This window comes from Amyelois transitella, chromosome 20, assembly GCF_032362555.1.
Source record: "Amyelois transitella isolate CPQ chromosome 20, ilAmyTran1.1, whole genome shotgun sequence".
In the NCBI taxonomy this organism is placed as follows: domain Eukaryota; kingdom Metazoa; phylum Arthropoda; class Insecta; order Lepidoptera; family Pyralidae; genus Amyelois; species Amyelois transitella.
Genome location: NC_083523.1, coordinates 8109117 through 8121368, shown reverse-complemented (window position 1 = coordinate 8121368; position 12252 = coordinate 8109117). Strand labels below are relative to the sequence as shown.

General features: G+C 34.2%; 2 protein-coding genes across 7 annotated transcripts in view; one reads left to right on the top strand and one right to left on the bottom strand.

The window, feature by feature from the left end:
* Positions 1 to 5819, top strand: part of LOC106131657 (putative peptidyl-prolyl cis-trans isomerase dodo) — a 28582-nt gene extending 22763 nt beyond the window's left edge. Inside the window, exons 4-6 of the mRNA XM_013330824.2 lie at positions 3675 to 3714; positions 4217 to 4420; positions 5057 to 5819. Coding sequence (XP_013186278.1) covers positions 3675 to 3714; positions 4217 to 4420; positions 5057 to 5256 — 444 coding nt within the window. The 3' untranslated portion in view covers positions 5257 to 5819. The remainder of the gene's footprint in view (positions 1 to 3674; positions 3715 to 4216; positions 4421 to 5056) is intronic.
* An 8-nt stretch (positions 5820 to 5827) lies between these two features.
* Positions 5828 to 10927, bottom strand: LOC106131656 (tropomyosin). Of its 6 annotated transcripts, none has more exons than XM_060949920.1 (5): positions 10772 to 10926; positions 10621 to 10681; positions 9449 to 9561; positions 8606 to 8793; positions 5828 to 7582 (listed from the first exon to the last, which is right to left on the bottom strand). In XM_060949920.1, exons 3-5 carry the CDS (start codon positions 9494 to 9496, stop codon positions 6445 to 6447), a joined length of 1374 nt encoding a protein of 457 aa, XP_060805903.1. In that variant the 5' UTR covers positions 9497 to 9561; positions 10621 to 10681; positions 10772 to 10926; the 3' UTR covers positions 5828 to 6444. The 6 variants fall into 6 exon arrangements, with proteins under 6 accessions (XP_060805903.1, XP_060805902.1, XP_060805904.1 ...); XM_013330822.2 differs by having other exon boundaries at positions 5829 to 7582; positions 8606 to 8812; XM_060949919.1 differs by having other exon boundaries at positions 10621 to 10927.
* Positions 10928 to 12252: the final 1325 nt, after the last annotated feature.

Here is a 12252-nt window from a genome sequence, read left to right as displayed (position 1 = left end):
AATTGTTTTCAGAGATATCTTATAAAAGTATATATCAATATTAGATATATCTATTGTGAATATGGTAATCGGCGAGATCAAACAAAGTAATTTAACGTAGATTAATAAGTTATATCTATACTAATATTAGTACCGTGTGGTTCCCGGCACCAATACAAACTCTTTCCAATGGATGTCGTAAAAGACGACTAAGGGATAGGCTTAGAAACTTGGGATTCTTTTTTAGGCGATGGGCTAGCAACCTGTCACTAGTTGAATCTCAATTCTATCACTAAGCCAAATAGCTGAACGTGGTCATTCAGTCTTTTCAAGACTGTTGGCTCTGTCTACCCCGCATATATGTATGTAAACTAATATTATAAAGCTGAAGAGTTTGTTTGTTTTTTTGTTTGAACGCGCTAATCTCAGGAACTTCTGGTTCGAATTGAAAAATGCTTCTTGCGTTGAACAGACCATCCGATGGAAGGATCGAGGAAGGGGTAGACAGAGCCAGCAGTCTTAAAAGACTTACAAGCCACGGTCAGCTGTTAGGCTTAATGATAGAATCATAATTCAAACAGCGACAGGTTGCTAGCCCATCGCCTGTAAGAAGAATCCAAAGTTTATAAGCATACCTTAGTCGCCTTTTTCCACATCTATGGGAAAGAGATGGTGTGGTCCTATTCTTTTTATGTTGGTGCCGGGAACCACACGGCTAGATTATACTATTTACACATATTACGTCTTTATCTCCTGCGGGGAAGACAACATAGAAGTTATAAGACACGATGGCAGAAGTATTAATTTTATTACAATTATTTGCTTCTGTGTTGCTATTACTCTCAAAATCTTCATGTTAAGTATTTATTACCGACTCAAACTTTGGGAAAACCTGTTATGAAATGGTTTTTTCATATGATATGATTTATAGCATCTAATATAGGTACGTACGTACTATAATATATTTATTCTGTACGATACGAGGGTTATGAATTTTTGATTTTTCTTTTAGACGATGGGCTATCAAGCTGTCTCTATACTCGTATCTGAATCTTGACTTCCATCATTAAACCATCAGGTAGATGCGGACTTTAAATCTTGTGGTTTTGGCTCTGCCGGTCCCGTAAGACGTACTATGAAATAATTACATACATACATATGGTCACGTCTATATCCCTTGCGGGGTAGACAGAGCCAACAGTCTGGAAAAGACTGAATGGCCACGTGCAGCTATGTGGCTTTATGATGGAATTGAGATTCGAATAGTGTCAGGTTGCTAGCCTATCGCCTAAAAAAGAATCCCAAGTTTGTGAGCCTATCCCTTAGTCGCCTTTTACGACATCCATGGGAAAGAAATGGAGTGGTTCTATTCATTTTTGTATTGGTGCCGGAAGGAAGATGAAATAATTTCTTTCTCTTTTAGAATAGATTTATTTTCAAAATTGGATACAAGGTATCACTTATTGACGTCACATCACTTAAATCTAATTATAACTACTACCGCTTTCAAAGCGCATGTGTAGAAGAAGCGGCGGAACAAACTACACTGCAGCATTTTCACCGAACGTCAATTTACAAATACTTATAGATCTCTTAATTCTAAATCGTGGACGAATGCACATTGTTCTACATTAAAAAACGTGAATGAATGTACCTAAAACTAATGATTTCAATACGAATATTTCGTCAATTGATCTGAAGACCTAAGAGACATTGGTCAATAATTCTAATGGACTTAAAAACTCAAACACACATTGTTTCTGTATGTAACAGATCACTGTCACTATTTAAATCTCAATTCCATCATTAGCTGAATGCGGTCTTTTCAAGACTTCTGGCTCTGTCTACCCCGCAAGGGATATAGACGTTATTAGGTATATATATGTATGACTCTTATCGCGCTGTAAATATAACTAAATAAATCGGTTCAAAATTACTATAAGCCTCTAAATACACAAATCCAATAAATCCCTTTCGGAATCAAAGTTTGTTAATTAATCATGAGTTATTGTTAGGTTTCTTCATTATATTCTCAAAATCCCAACGTTTTGGCAAATTAATCTCCTTTAAATACTTGTTTCAATACAAAGGCATTAGATAAGAGTTGTCTATAATGCCAAGATTGAAAAGTAAAAGATTAAATAGAATTATATTAGCCCTTGAACTTGTAATAAATACTTACCTCCTGTATTTCTATGGAATCCATCGATCACACATCCTAACATTTTATGTGTAACTAGCTGTGCCCGCGACTTCGTCCACGTGGAATATTTATTTTGGGCATCAATGAAGCCCTCAAGGATGAATAATTTTCCCCTTTTTTTATCACATTTTCTTTTATTTCTTCGCTCCTTATAGTTGCAGCGTGATGTTATATAGCCTAAAGCCTACCTCGATAAATAGTCTATTAAATACAAAAATAATTTTTCAATTCGAACTAGTAGTTCCTGAGATATAGATTAATTGTTGATTAATTCTTTTCACGTTTTTATCTTCTACTGATTTTATTCAATATAATTACATTGATAAATATTTTAAATTTATAATAAGGATATCTTGAATCGGAATTGTTACTTTTTACTGTTACCTACATGTCAAATTTCAGCTAAAATAATATTCTCTTACAATTACTTATATAAATTCTACTAAAAACTACTTAATAAATATTTATATATATTTATAAAATGAAAATGTGTGAGAAAAAATGAAAAACTAACAAGTGACAGGATCGTAGTAAGTAGCCTTTTTGTAGCAAATGTTAATATTATCAAAGTAATGTGTCCCTTTGTATTGCGTTTTCTCGGAAATATGATTTGGCGTCCGTAGAAGCCTTTGTAACTAATTGAATAGTGGTCATTATATGCTTTTTTGTCTGTCTGTGAGAATGTTATTGGTCGAATTGGGTTTACATTTATATGTTAGTGAATCGGGAATATTTTAACACTAGTGTCCGCCAGCGACATTTATCGTCCCTCTTTCCGTGGGTGTCGTAAGAGTTGAATAAATAAGCTGGCTTGGATTCCGCTTTAAACATCGTCACGAAGATCAGACGAGGATCTCTTCGTATGATTAACGGACTTAAACAATCCAGGAGAAGGTAGTTATTTGCAAAACCCTGGACCTCTCTCAGAGAAGACGCTTCATTTATTTGTTCTTGTAGGTACAGTATGGGAGAAAAATCTACGTAAGAGAAGAAAAAGTGTGTACAAGGTGACATACGCTTGACAATAGATTTCAAATACATGTGCGTGTGATTAAGCGTTTACAGAAATCGGGGGTAGGCAGAGACCACATCTTTCTACTTGAGATAGATGTGGTCTCAGGAAAGAGATTTATGTATGTATGTAAATACATGTTATTCTTTTAGTCTAGACATAATAATACTACATACATACATATAATCACGTCTATATCCCTTGCGGGGTACACAGAGCCAACAGTCTTGAAAAGTCATCAGTCTTTTCAACGTTCAGCTGTTTTGCTTTATGATGGAATTGAGATTCAAATAGTGACAGGTTGCTAGCCCATCGCCTAAAAGAAGACTCCCACGTTATAAGCCTATTCATCATCATCCATGGCAACGAGATGGAGTGTTCTTATTCTTTTTTTGTTGGTGCCTGGAACCACACGGCACCAATAATAAATAATACTACCTGTCCAATTTTTAAAATTAAATTATTATCTTTTCTTTTTAGGATGATGGCATCATGGAGATTTTGAAGGACACAAGCCTATGTAAGTAAATGAGAACTCTTTATTTTAGATCATTGTTCATGCACTTTAAAATTTTATGTTACGGGAAAAATGTACTTTAAAACAAATGAAAATAAAACCACTCTTCCTGAACTAATTTAAAACTGTATATTTTCGTTAAAAGAATTAAATTATACATTAAATACAAACGGGATTTACCTATATGTTAACAATTTGAACTTCAACTTATCTCTCGATCGTCACTTTTTTATTTATGTTCTGTCTGAAAAACTCTTTTTATTAGTGGCCAGTTGCAAACATAAAGAGACAAGTGACAAGTGAACAGACAAGAACATCTTGGATAACGATAAAACCTTTAGTTGTTTGCTATAAACTGTGTTTTTATTCTATTTCAAAATTTTAATTAATTTAAAATAGCAATATTTTAATAACACAATTTAGTGAATAAAATATTTTCACTATACACTACATATTTACCACGGGAAAGGCCATAAATGAAGACGAAATGAATAACGTTTACCAGCGTCCCGCGACGAGTGCGCGCGCGCAGCCGCCGTCATCCGGTGGGTGGTACAACAAGCGCTCTCCTGCTCGTGTTCTGGCTCACAGTTGACCAGGGACCTCCTGGTTCTGGGTGTGCCCAGGGCCCATGCCGCGGCGTTAGCGGAGACCGTGGACGCACAGTCAGAGCCCCACCAAGCGAATGTACGGAGCAATGGGTTCATGGGTAAGGTCGTATTGAAATAACTAGTTCTACATTCATTCATGTTTTTTAATGTAGACAATGTGCATTCGTACACGATTTAGATTTAAGAGATCTATATTTGTATATTGACGTCCGATGAAAATGCTGCAGTGTAGTTTGTTCCGCCGCTTCTTCTACTTTGGAAGCGGTAGTAGTTTTAATTAGATTTAAGTGATGTGACGTCAATAAGTGATAACTTGTATCCAATTTTGAAAATAAATCTATTCTATTCTATCTTAACTGACTCACAAATAAGTACACCTTTTAAAGTATGGCATCTGGACCTGTAACCATTATCCAATAATGGTAAGGTTACCCTGTAATCGCTCCGGAGGTCAGACGGAAGTTGCCTCGTGTAAAAACCTGACTTGCCAGCCAGGGAACCCCCCATATTGGATCACGTAAACGCTGCACTAGATGAATGTGCCTATTCCTTCAGTCACCCTTTACGAGATCAATGGACAATAGATGAAGTGGTCCTATCCTGAAGTACCGGGAACCACCCGGCACGCACAATTTGTAACGGATAGTAAAACACATTTATTCGCTTCAGATTTCTTTGATTTAATGATTCTATTAAATACATTTATTACAATAAATGAATGAAATCATTTACAGTGAATAAAATTTCCGACGTGGCCCTCTCTTCGGGTCCTGATGGTACAGTGGACACCTGCAGGCTGTCTCTGTTCACCGACGATGTATTCTCCGGGGAGCACAAGAAACGTGACCTCCTGATTGAGAGGTCACAGGTCAGAGAACTGCTGACAGAGCTGAAGAAGGCATACAAGCGGATGGAGGACCTTGAAGCTGATTGATCGGATTTTTGGAAATTACTTATAATGTGCACTGTATTATTAAACGAGCATTATCTGTAGGTATATATATTTAAACGCGCGTTTTCCAAAACGAATCGAATTGTGAAATTTAAGTGCACACGGGAAAAAATTATCGATTTAGCCGGGTATCTGGGAAAATTCGTTTTTTCTATTATTTTCACCCAAAATCAGTTTTCCATATATATTTATATATATGGTCGCTAGCACATTGCTACGCTACAATTATGCGGTTATTCATTTCATTGGATTTTTCTACTGTCATTTGACATTTGACAAAAACGCCAAACATTTATTAATAAATCAGTAATTGTCAATGTAAGTTATTTGGCTAGTTTAAATTTCCTTGCCATTGTCACAATTTTATTCTCAAACTCCGATGGAAGAGTATTATGAAGAAATTTGATATGTCCCATTTCTTTATAATCGTCCCGCACCTCATATTATTTACATTGTATGTTAATACATGTAATCATACTTATAACCATACTTGTAATGGTGGTTTCTATTTGTTTTTATAATGTTAAATAAAAAAATAAGATTTTTTTAAGTTTATCATTTATTTGAAACCAATATTGATATTCAAATTACAAAAATAAACGAAATCACATATATCCTTATTTGCAGTTAGCGTTGAAAGTTAAAACTAACGTTGACCAAAAATGTTGATCTCACATTTTCCATCAGATTCTTAAAAAAAACATCAAATACTTAGTAATAATTCAGTTATTCTTTTTAAATAACAATAACTATGAAAATCTAAACCTACTTATATCGTATTTAATGTCAAAAGTAAAAATCTAAGTAGACTTTAAAAAGAACAAATTTGAGATTCCTTAAAATTCGAATAGTTTCATACTAAACTCACCTCAAATAATTGAAATGCACTTAATCAATCAATCACTCCACTTCTCTTTTATAATCTTAAAATTACCTATTTTTTGGTGATAATTCTTGTGTACCTTACTAATTTAAACTTAATACTTAAATAAAAATAGTAATACGTTTTTATCATCACCTGATTTTGCAGAAGGACAATACCACGATTTTCTCTTAAAAAAAAAAAAGTCTACAACAATTTAGTTTCTTTTACAAATTAACATAATCTTATAAAGTTTCATCCTAATATATAGAACCATAGTTTGTATACAGTTTTGGTGTAATCGATTCTTACACAATCATTGTTATATCCTGCTCGACTTGCTTTTGGTCATCTTGCTTCTCTTCTGCCAAGCCTTGTGTGTCTTCTTCCATGGTTGGTACCTTTATACAATGTTCCTCTATCTCCCTTTGTTCCTGTTCTAGTAAACATTCTGTTTCTAATTTAGAGCATTGTGTTTCTTCCTTTAAAACTTTCACCTCTTCCTCTATTAGTTGCATCTTGTCTTCCACGCATTTCTCGCCTTCATTTGAATGTAATATTTCTCCAATTAAAGAATCATCTTTTAAAACCTGCTTCTCATTGTATTGCATTTCATCTTTCGCACACAGATTCCCATCCACTAAGCTTTGGTCTTCATCAATTGTATGTAAATCTTTATCTGAATATTCTGACTTTTTAGACTCTTCCAAGTATTTTAGCTCTACCGAAGTTATAGATTCATCTTTTAAATATGGTGACTCCTCCACTAAACTTTGGTCTTCTTCAATAGTATCTAAATCTTCTTTGGAATGTTCTGATTTTTTAGATTCTTCCAAGTATTTCGGTTCTACCAAACTTGTAAATTCATCCTCTAAATATGGCGTTTCTTTTGTCAAGAATTCCTCTTCTTCCTTTATATGTCCATCTTCATTCATGCTTTCCACCTCTGCCTGCAGACTATGAGCATGTTCTTCTATGTCTTGTGTTTCTATTCCTGGAAATATATCGATATTGTGGATCTCATTTCGAACGTATTCTTTCTTTTTCGCCAAACGTCGCATTTCTTCCGTCAACACCTCTTTCTCGTCTTGCAAACGTTTTGTTTCCACTTGCAAATGTTGCAACTCTTCTTCCAAATTTCGTATTTCCATATTCGACCGTTGTGCATCTATGTTCAAACTTGCTATCTGATTTTCCAACTGAAGCGCCAATTCTTGTGAATTCTGATCCCGTTCGTTTAGTTTTATGATTTCAGTCTTTAAGTGTCGTGTATCCTCTTCTAAAAGTCTGATCTCCTCACTCTGTCGGTGGGTGTCTTGTAAGGAGACGGACTTTTCTGTCTCTAAATTCTCTTTGATAGTTTCCATTGTCTTCAATTCATCTTCGAGTATTTCTACTACAGAGTTTAAACTGTCCACTTCTGATGCATATTGCTTCAAAATTTCTCTGAAAAAAAATATGAACACTGTTCAGTTCCTTGAAATTAAGGTTTGAAAATATATAGTTACTATACAGGCAGTGCCGTGTGGAGCCCGGCACCAATAAAATAGGACCACTCCATCTCGTGCCATGGATGTCGTAAAAGGCGACTAATGGACAGGCTAATAAACTAGGGGTTGGGCAACCTGTCACTATTTGAATCTCAATTATATCATTAAGCCAAATAGCTGAATGTAGCCTATCAGTATTTTCAAGACTGTTGGCTCTGTCTACCGCGCAAGAGATAGAGACGTGATTATTTATATGTGCATACATACATACATACATAAAATGAAGAACTTTAGAGCATTGTGTTTATATTTAAAAGTGTCAACTGTTCCTCCATGAGTGTTTTTTTTAAACTAAAGCTCAATATGTTATCTGTATACTATATGAGTGTGAATGGGTTGGAATGGGAAGACTTAGACGAACATACTTTATTCAAATTAAGGACGTTCGAACGCTCGACGGCAAAATAAATGTCAGGTCAAGAGTACCCGAAACCACTGAGCTGGTATGAAGATAGTTATAAATGTGGATGAAGCGAAATAAGCATGCAGTGATCGTGACTGCCTACCCCTCCAGAAATGAGGCGATGTCCGCACTTGTAGTGTCCAACACTTGAGAGGAATAAATACTTAATCTAATAAATACTTGTGGATTTTTTAAGAGACATCAAACAACTCATTTTTATGTACGCGAATTAACTAACTTCCGAAATCTCTTATTAAGTAGGTATATGCCTTGTTTTACATAACTTTTACACCTTACACACTCACTACACATTATAATCATTAACTTGTCTTCTCTTTTACTAACAATACCTACTTGTTGTGTTTGTCTTTTTGTGTTTGTACATTTGTTAACCTTCCTTTCAGATTGTATACCGTCCAATTTCGTAACTTCGTGTCTCTTCAAACCATGACATTGGCAGAATCACCGAAAGTCCGGTGGAAGCCATAATATAGAAAAGAAAGAAAGAAAACTAACTCATTTTTATTTAATTCCTGTGTTACTGTTGTTATATGTCTGTCTTTTTCTTCGACGGCTGCATTAAGTTTTTCCACTTGCTGTAGCGTGTCGTTCAGGGTCGACTGCAGATCTTCAACATCGGTTTTGTCATCTGACAGAGTTGGGTAGAGGGGGAATATGGAAATATCTGATAGCACACGACGACACTGAGGACATGTTAGGGATCTGAAATAATTGTGGTATTCTATACTATACTATAAAGGGCATTGAATTTGTAATTTTTAAAACTATTAATTCAATTTTTATGTTGTCAACACACTAGCATAATTAATATGTTTTTTGTTAAATTTTTCGGCGCTATTTGTCTATTTAATATGTAATTCTTATTGTAAAAATGTTGTAATGACTGTTTGTGCCAAAATAAACTAAAAAAAAAACTATCTGCATACTTTGCAAGACAATGACTAATAAATCACAACAATGACTAATAAATCATGACAATGACTAATAAATCACTACAATGACTAATAAATCACTACAATGACTAATAAATCACATGTCAAGCCCACCTTAGGGTTGGATCCGAACTGTGGGATTAAACACATACATACATAAATTCCATAGAGTACAACACTGCCAAGACCTGAAGTGTTTATTTATTAAAACTTTTTAATTAGTACACCAATAGTGATTACATATTACATTTATAAACTAATTAGATTTGAATTATAGATTAATATTACATTAGTCGCCTTTTACGACATCCATGGGAAAGATATGGAGTACCTAGTTCTGTTCTATAGTACCGGACATAACACAGCATCTTTTTTATATGCAGATTTATTTTTTCTAATTACCTACCTTCTTTTCCAATCTGAGAGACAGCTGTGATGAAAAATGTGACCACATTTTGTCACATTTAAATTGTCAGATGCTTTCATCAATTCACTGCAAATTATGCATGAAATCTTCATCTGTAAAGAATTAAACAAAACATGTGTTTGCTTTGATTTATAAAATCTAATTTCATAATGACTGAAAGTTTAAGTTACAAACTTGACTTCTTGTTAAGTAGACATGGCAGCCTTTCATTTAATAGGTAGGAACTTACTTATGAATTTAAAATAAAAATAAAATAAAAATTTGTGAAATAAATAGGCCTACTTACCAAAGAAGAAAAAGACTATTTGTGGATGTCAACAAATGAGTCTAATTAAGATGGGATAATATAATGTATGTACCTATGGCCTTAATAATAAAAATAGCTACTTTATAAAATTTGTATTGTACATCAAACATTCTCAATGGTTCATTGTCAGACAGCTGATTGCAAAATCTTTTCCAAATCTTTTTAAGTACAGGAGTTATGTAATTATCTTAGGCTGGTAAGCTTAATGTACCTAAATAATATACCTATCTGCATTGCTTCTAAACCCAAATCAGATAATGTTTATCATATAAAAATATCAATTCTATCACTATGCCATTTGGCTTACCTTCAGCTATTTAGCTGAAGGTGGCCTATCAGTCTTTTCAAGACTGTTGGCTCTGTCTACCCCACAAGGGATATAGACGTGACTGTATGTATATAAAAATATCAGTACAAATGAGAACATTTTTAGGTCAAGGCGAGATATTATACCTACTGCCTGATTCAGTCCAATACATTGCTAGAATTTTATGAAGAACTTGGCCATGTATCAATGACTATTTTCAAATCATGTACATTAGTTTGAATACTAACCGATGATCTTACAATGAGGGAAACCTACACATTCAGACAACTGGATGTGTAGCAATGCATCCAAAACGGTTTACTTGCAAAGGTTGGGTTGCGGAGGTCAGATGGGAGTCGCTTCGTGTAAAAACCTGACTCACCCAATCTGGGATCAATGGTTAAACGCTTACCCCTGGTTTCTGTTCAGAGAGGCGAGAATGCAACCGGGACTAAGGCCACGAGGAAGAAGACATTACTAGACTAATAATACGTATCTAAAAAGTATAATATTCTTCCAAGAACAAATTAATCTTACCGTCTTTTAGTCACTACACGACGATCTCGATATCGCACGATAACTCAAAAATAACAAGAACCTAAAACAGATGAGGTAGAAGAAGATAGAGTCATTACTCTTTAAAAATCTACTTATAGGTATATATGCACCAAAGAAAAGGCGAGCGTACCTTCTAACTACAAATTACAGAATAGCCACAGGAAATCACACAATACAAGCACATTCGGAACAATCCGCTTTGTTCATTTGAGCAGTCGTGTTTTAAATAGTCATTTATTCCCAGAACAAAGACGCTTGGCTCGTAACTGATAAAATTAATAGTACCTACCAATTTGATAACATAAAAATAATAAAGCATGTTCTTTCATTCGTTCATTTGGCACCGGGGAATTCCCGTAGACCACTGACGTAATAGGAATAATGATCTGAGATCGATTTTTCTATCCCAAAATATCAATTTTTTAAATCGATATGCAATACTAAATCGATTCAGGGAATCGATACTTCACCCTTAAAAAACGACATTTAATTTTTTTTAAGTTTATTTATGAATTTGTTATAGAAAATATATACATTTTGAAACAAATTTCATACCTGATCTGACTCTGATATGGTAATAAAATGATAGCAAATTCCCTATACAAAAAAAAACTGATTTTACTGGTGACAGACCAGTTATTATGTTTTTTTTATCTTCTTTTTCATAAAATGTATTAATTTTTTACATTATAGGTAAATGCGATCTTAAAAAAAGACTTTTCGGAAATCGATTTTTTAGACTTCGATTTATTTGTGAATCGATCTTTTTTGGAAAGAATCGCCATCCCTAACGTGAGTAAAAACATGTAGAAGTACAATAATATACATACTTATAGGGATCAGTGACCATAATCCGTAATAAAGAATTCTCGATTTACACTATCCCCAAGGTTAGTGCTGATCAGCATTTTGTCTTCACGGAAGTTGTATTAAAATGAAGGAACACAATAATGTCACTATTTGAACGTGACCTATCAGTCTTCACTAGACTGTTGGCTCCATCTACCCCGCAAGCGTTAAAGACGTGTGTATGTATGTAGAATCACATGAATACCACTTAAATAAATGGCTAAAAAAATTATTCGGCTCAGAGTATACATAAATTGTGATTGTGGGTACAAATTTTTATTCCCTAAATTAGGAAGTTTAGTTAATCATTTCGATATTTGGTCGAGAAATTAAATGTATGTATAGTTATTATGAAAACTAAGTATTTTTCCCTAAAGGGGAAATAAAAGCCAACAGTCTCGAAAAGACTGAAAGGCCCCGTTCAGCTGTATAGCTTAATGATAGAATTGAATTCGAATAGTGACAGGTTGTCAGCCGATCGCCTTAAAGAAGAATCCCAAGTTTATGAGCCGATCCCTATTCCTAGTCGAATAGTTCTATTCTTCTTTCTATTGGTGCCGGGAACCACACGGCACGGATTATGTTACAATGTTGTATAACACGTCCACATTATCTATTGTTTTTCAACTTTGCGATTTGTTACAATACTATACATATTAGAATAACAATGTTATGTAACATTTTAAAGTAACAAGAATAACCTGTTATGTAACTTAACATGTTATATAGCAATCAATGTCTATATTACTGAAACATTATGTT

What these genes read in the sequence shown, in the direction of transcription:
- LOC106131656 (XM_013330822.2), bottom strand. Translation starts at nt 9,561, where the DNA reads ATGAAGATTTCATGCATAATTTGCAGTGAATTGATGAAAGCATCTGAC. An exon ending in CTCTCAGATTGGAAAAGAAG is followed by an intron (nt 8,813 to 9,448) that starts GTAGGTAATTAG and finishes CAATTATTTCAG; the next exon opens with ATCCCTAACATGTCCTCAGT. An exon ending in CAGGAATTAAATAAAAATGA is followed by an intron (nt 7,583 to 8,605) that starts GTTAGTTTTCTT and finishes ATTTTTTTTCAG; the next exon opens with AGAAATTTTGAAGCAATATG.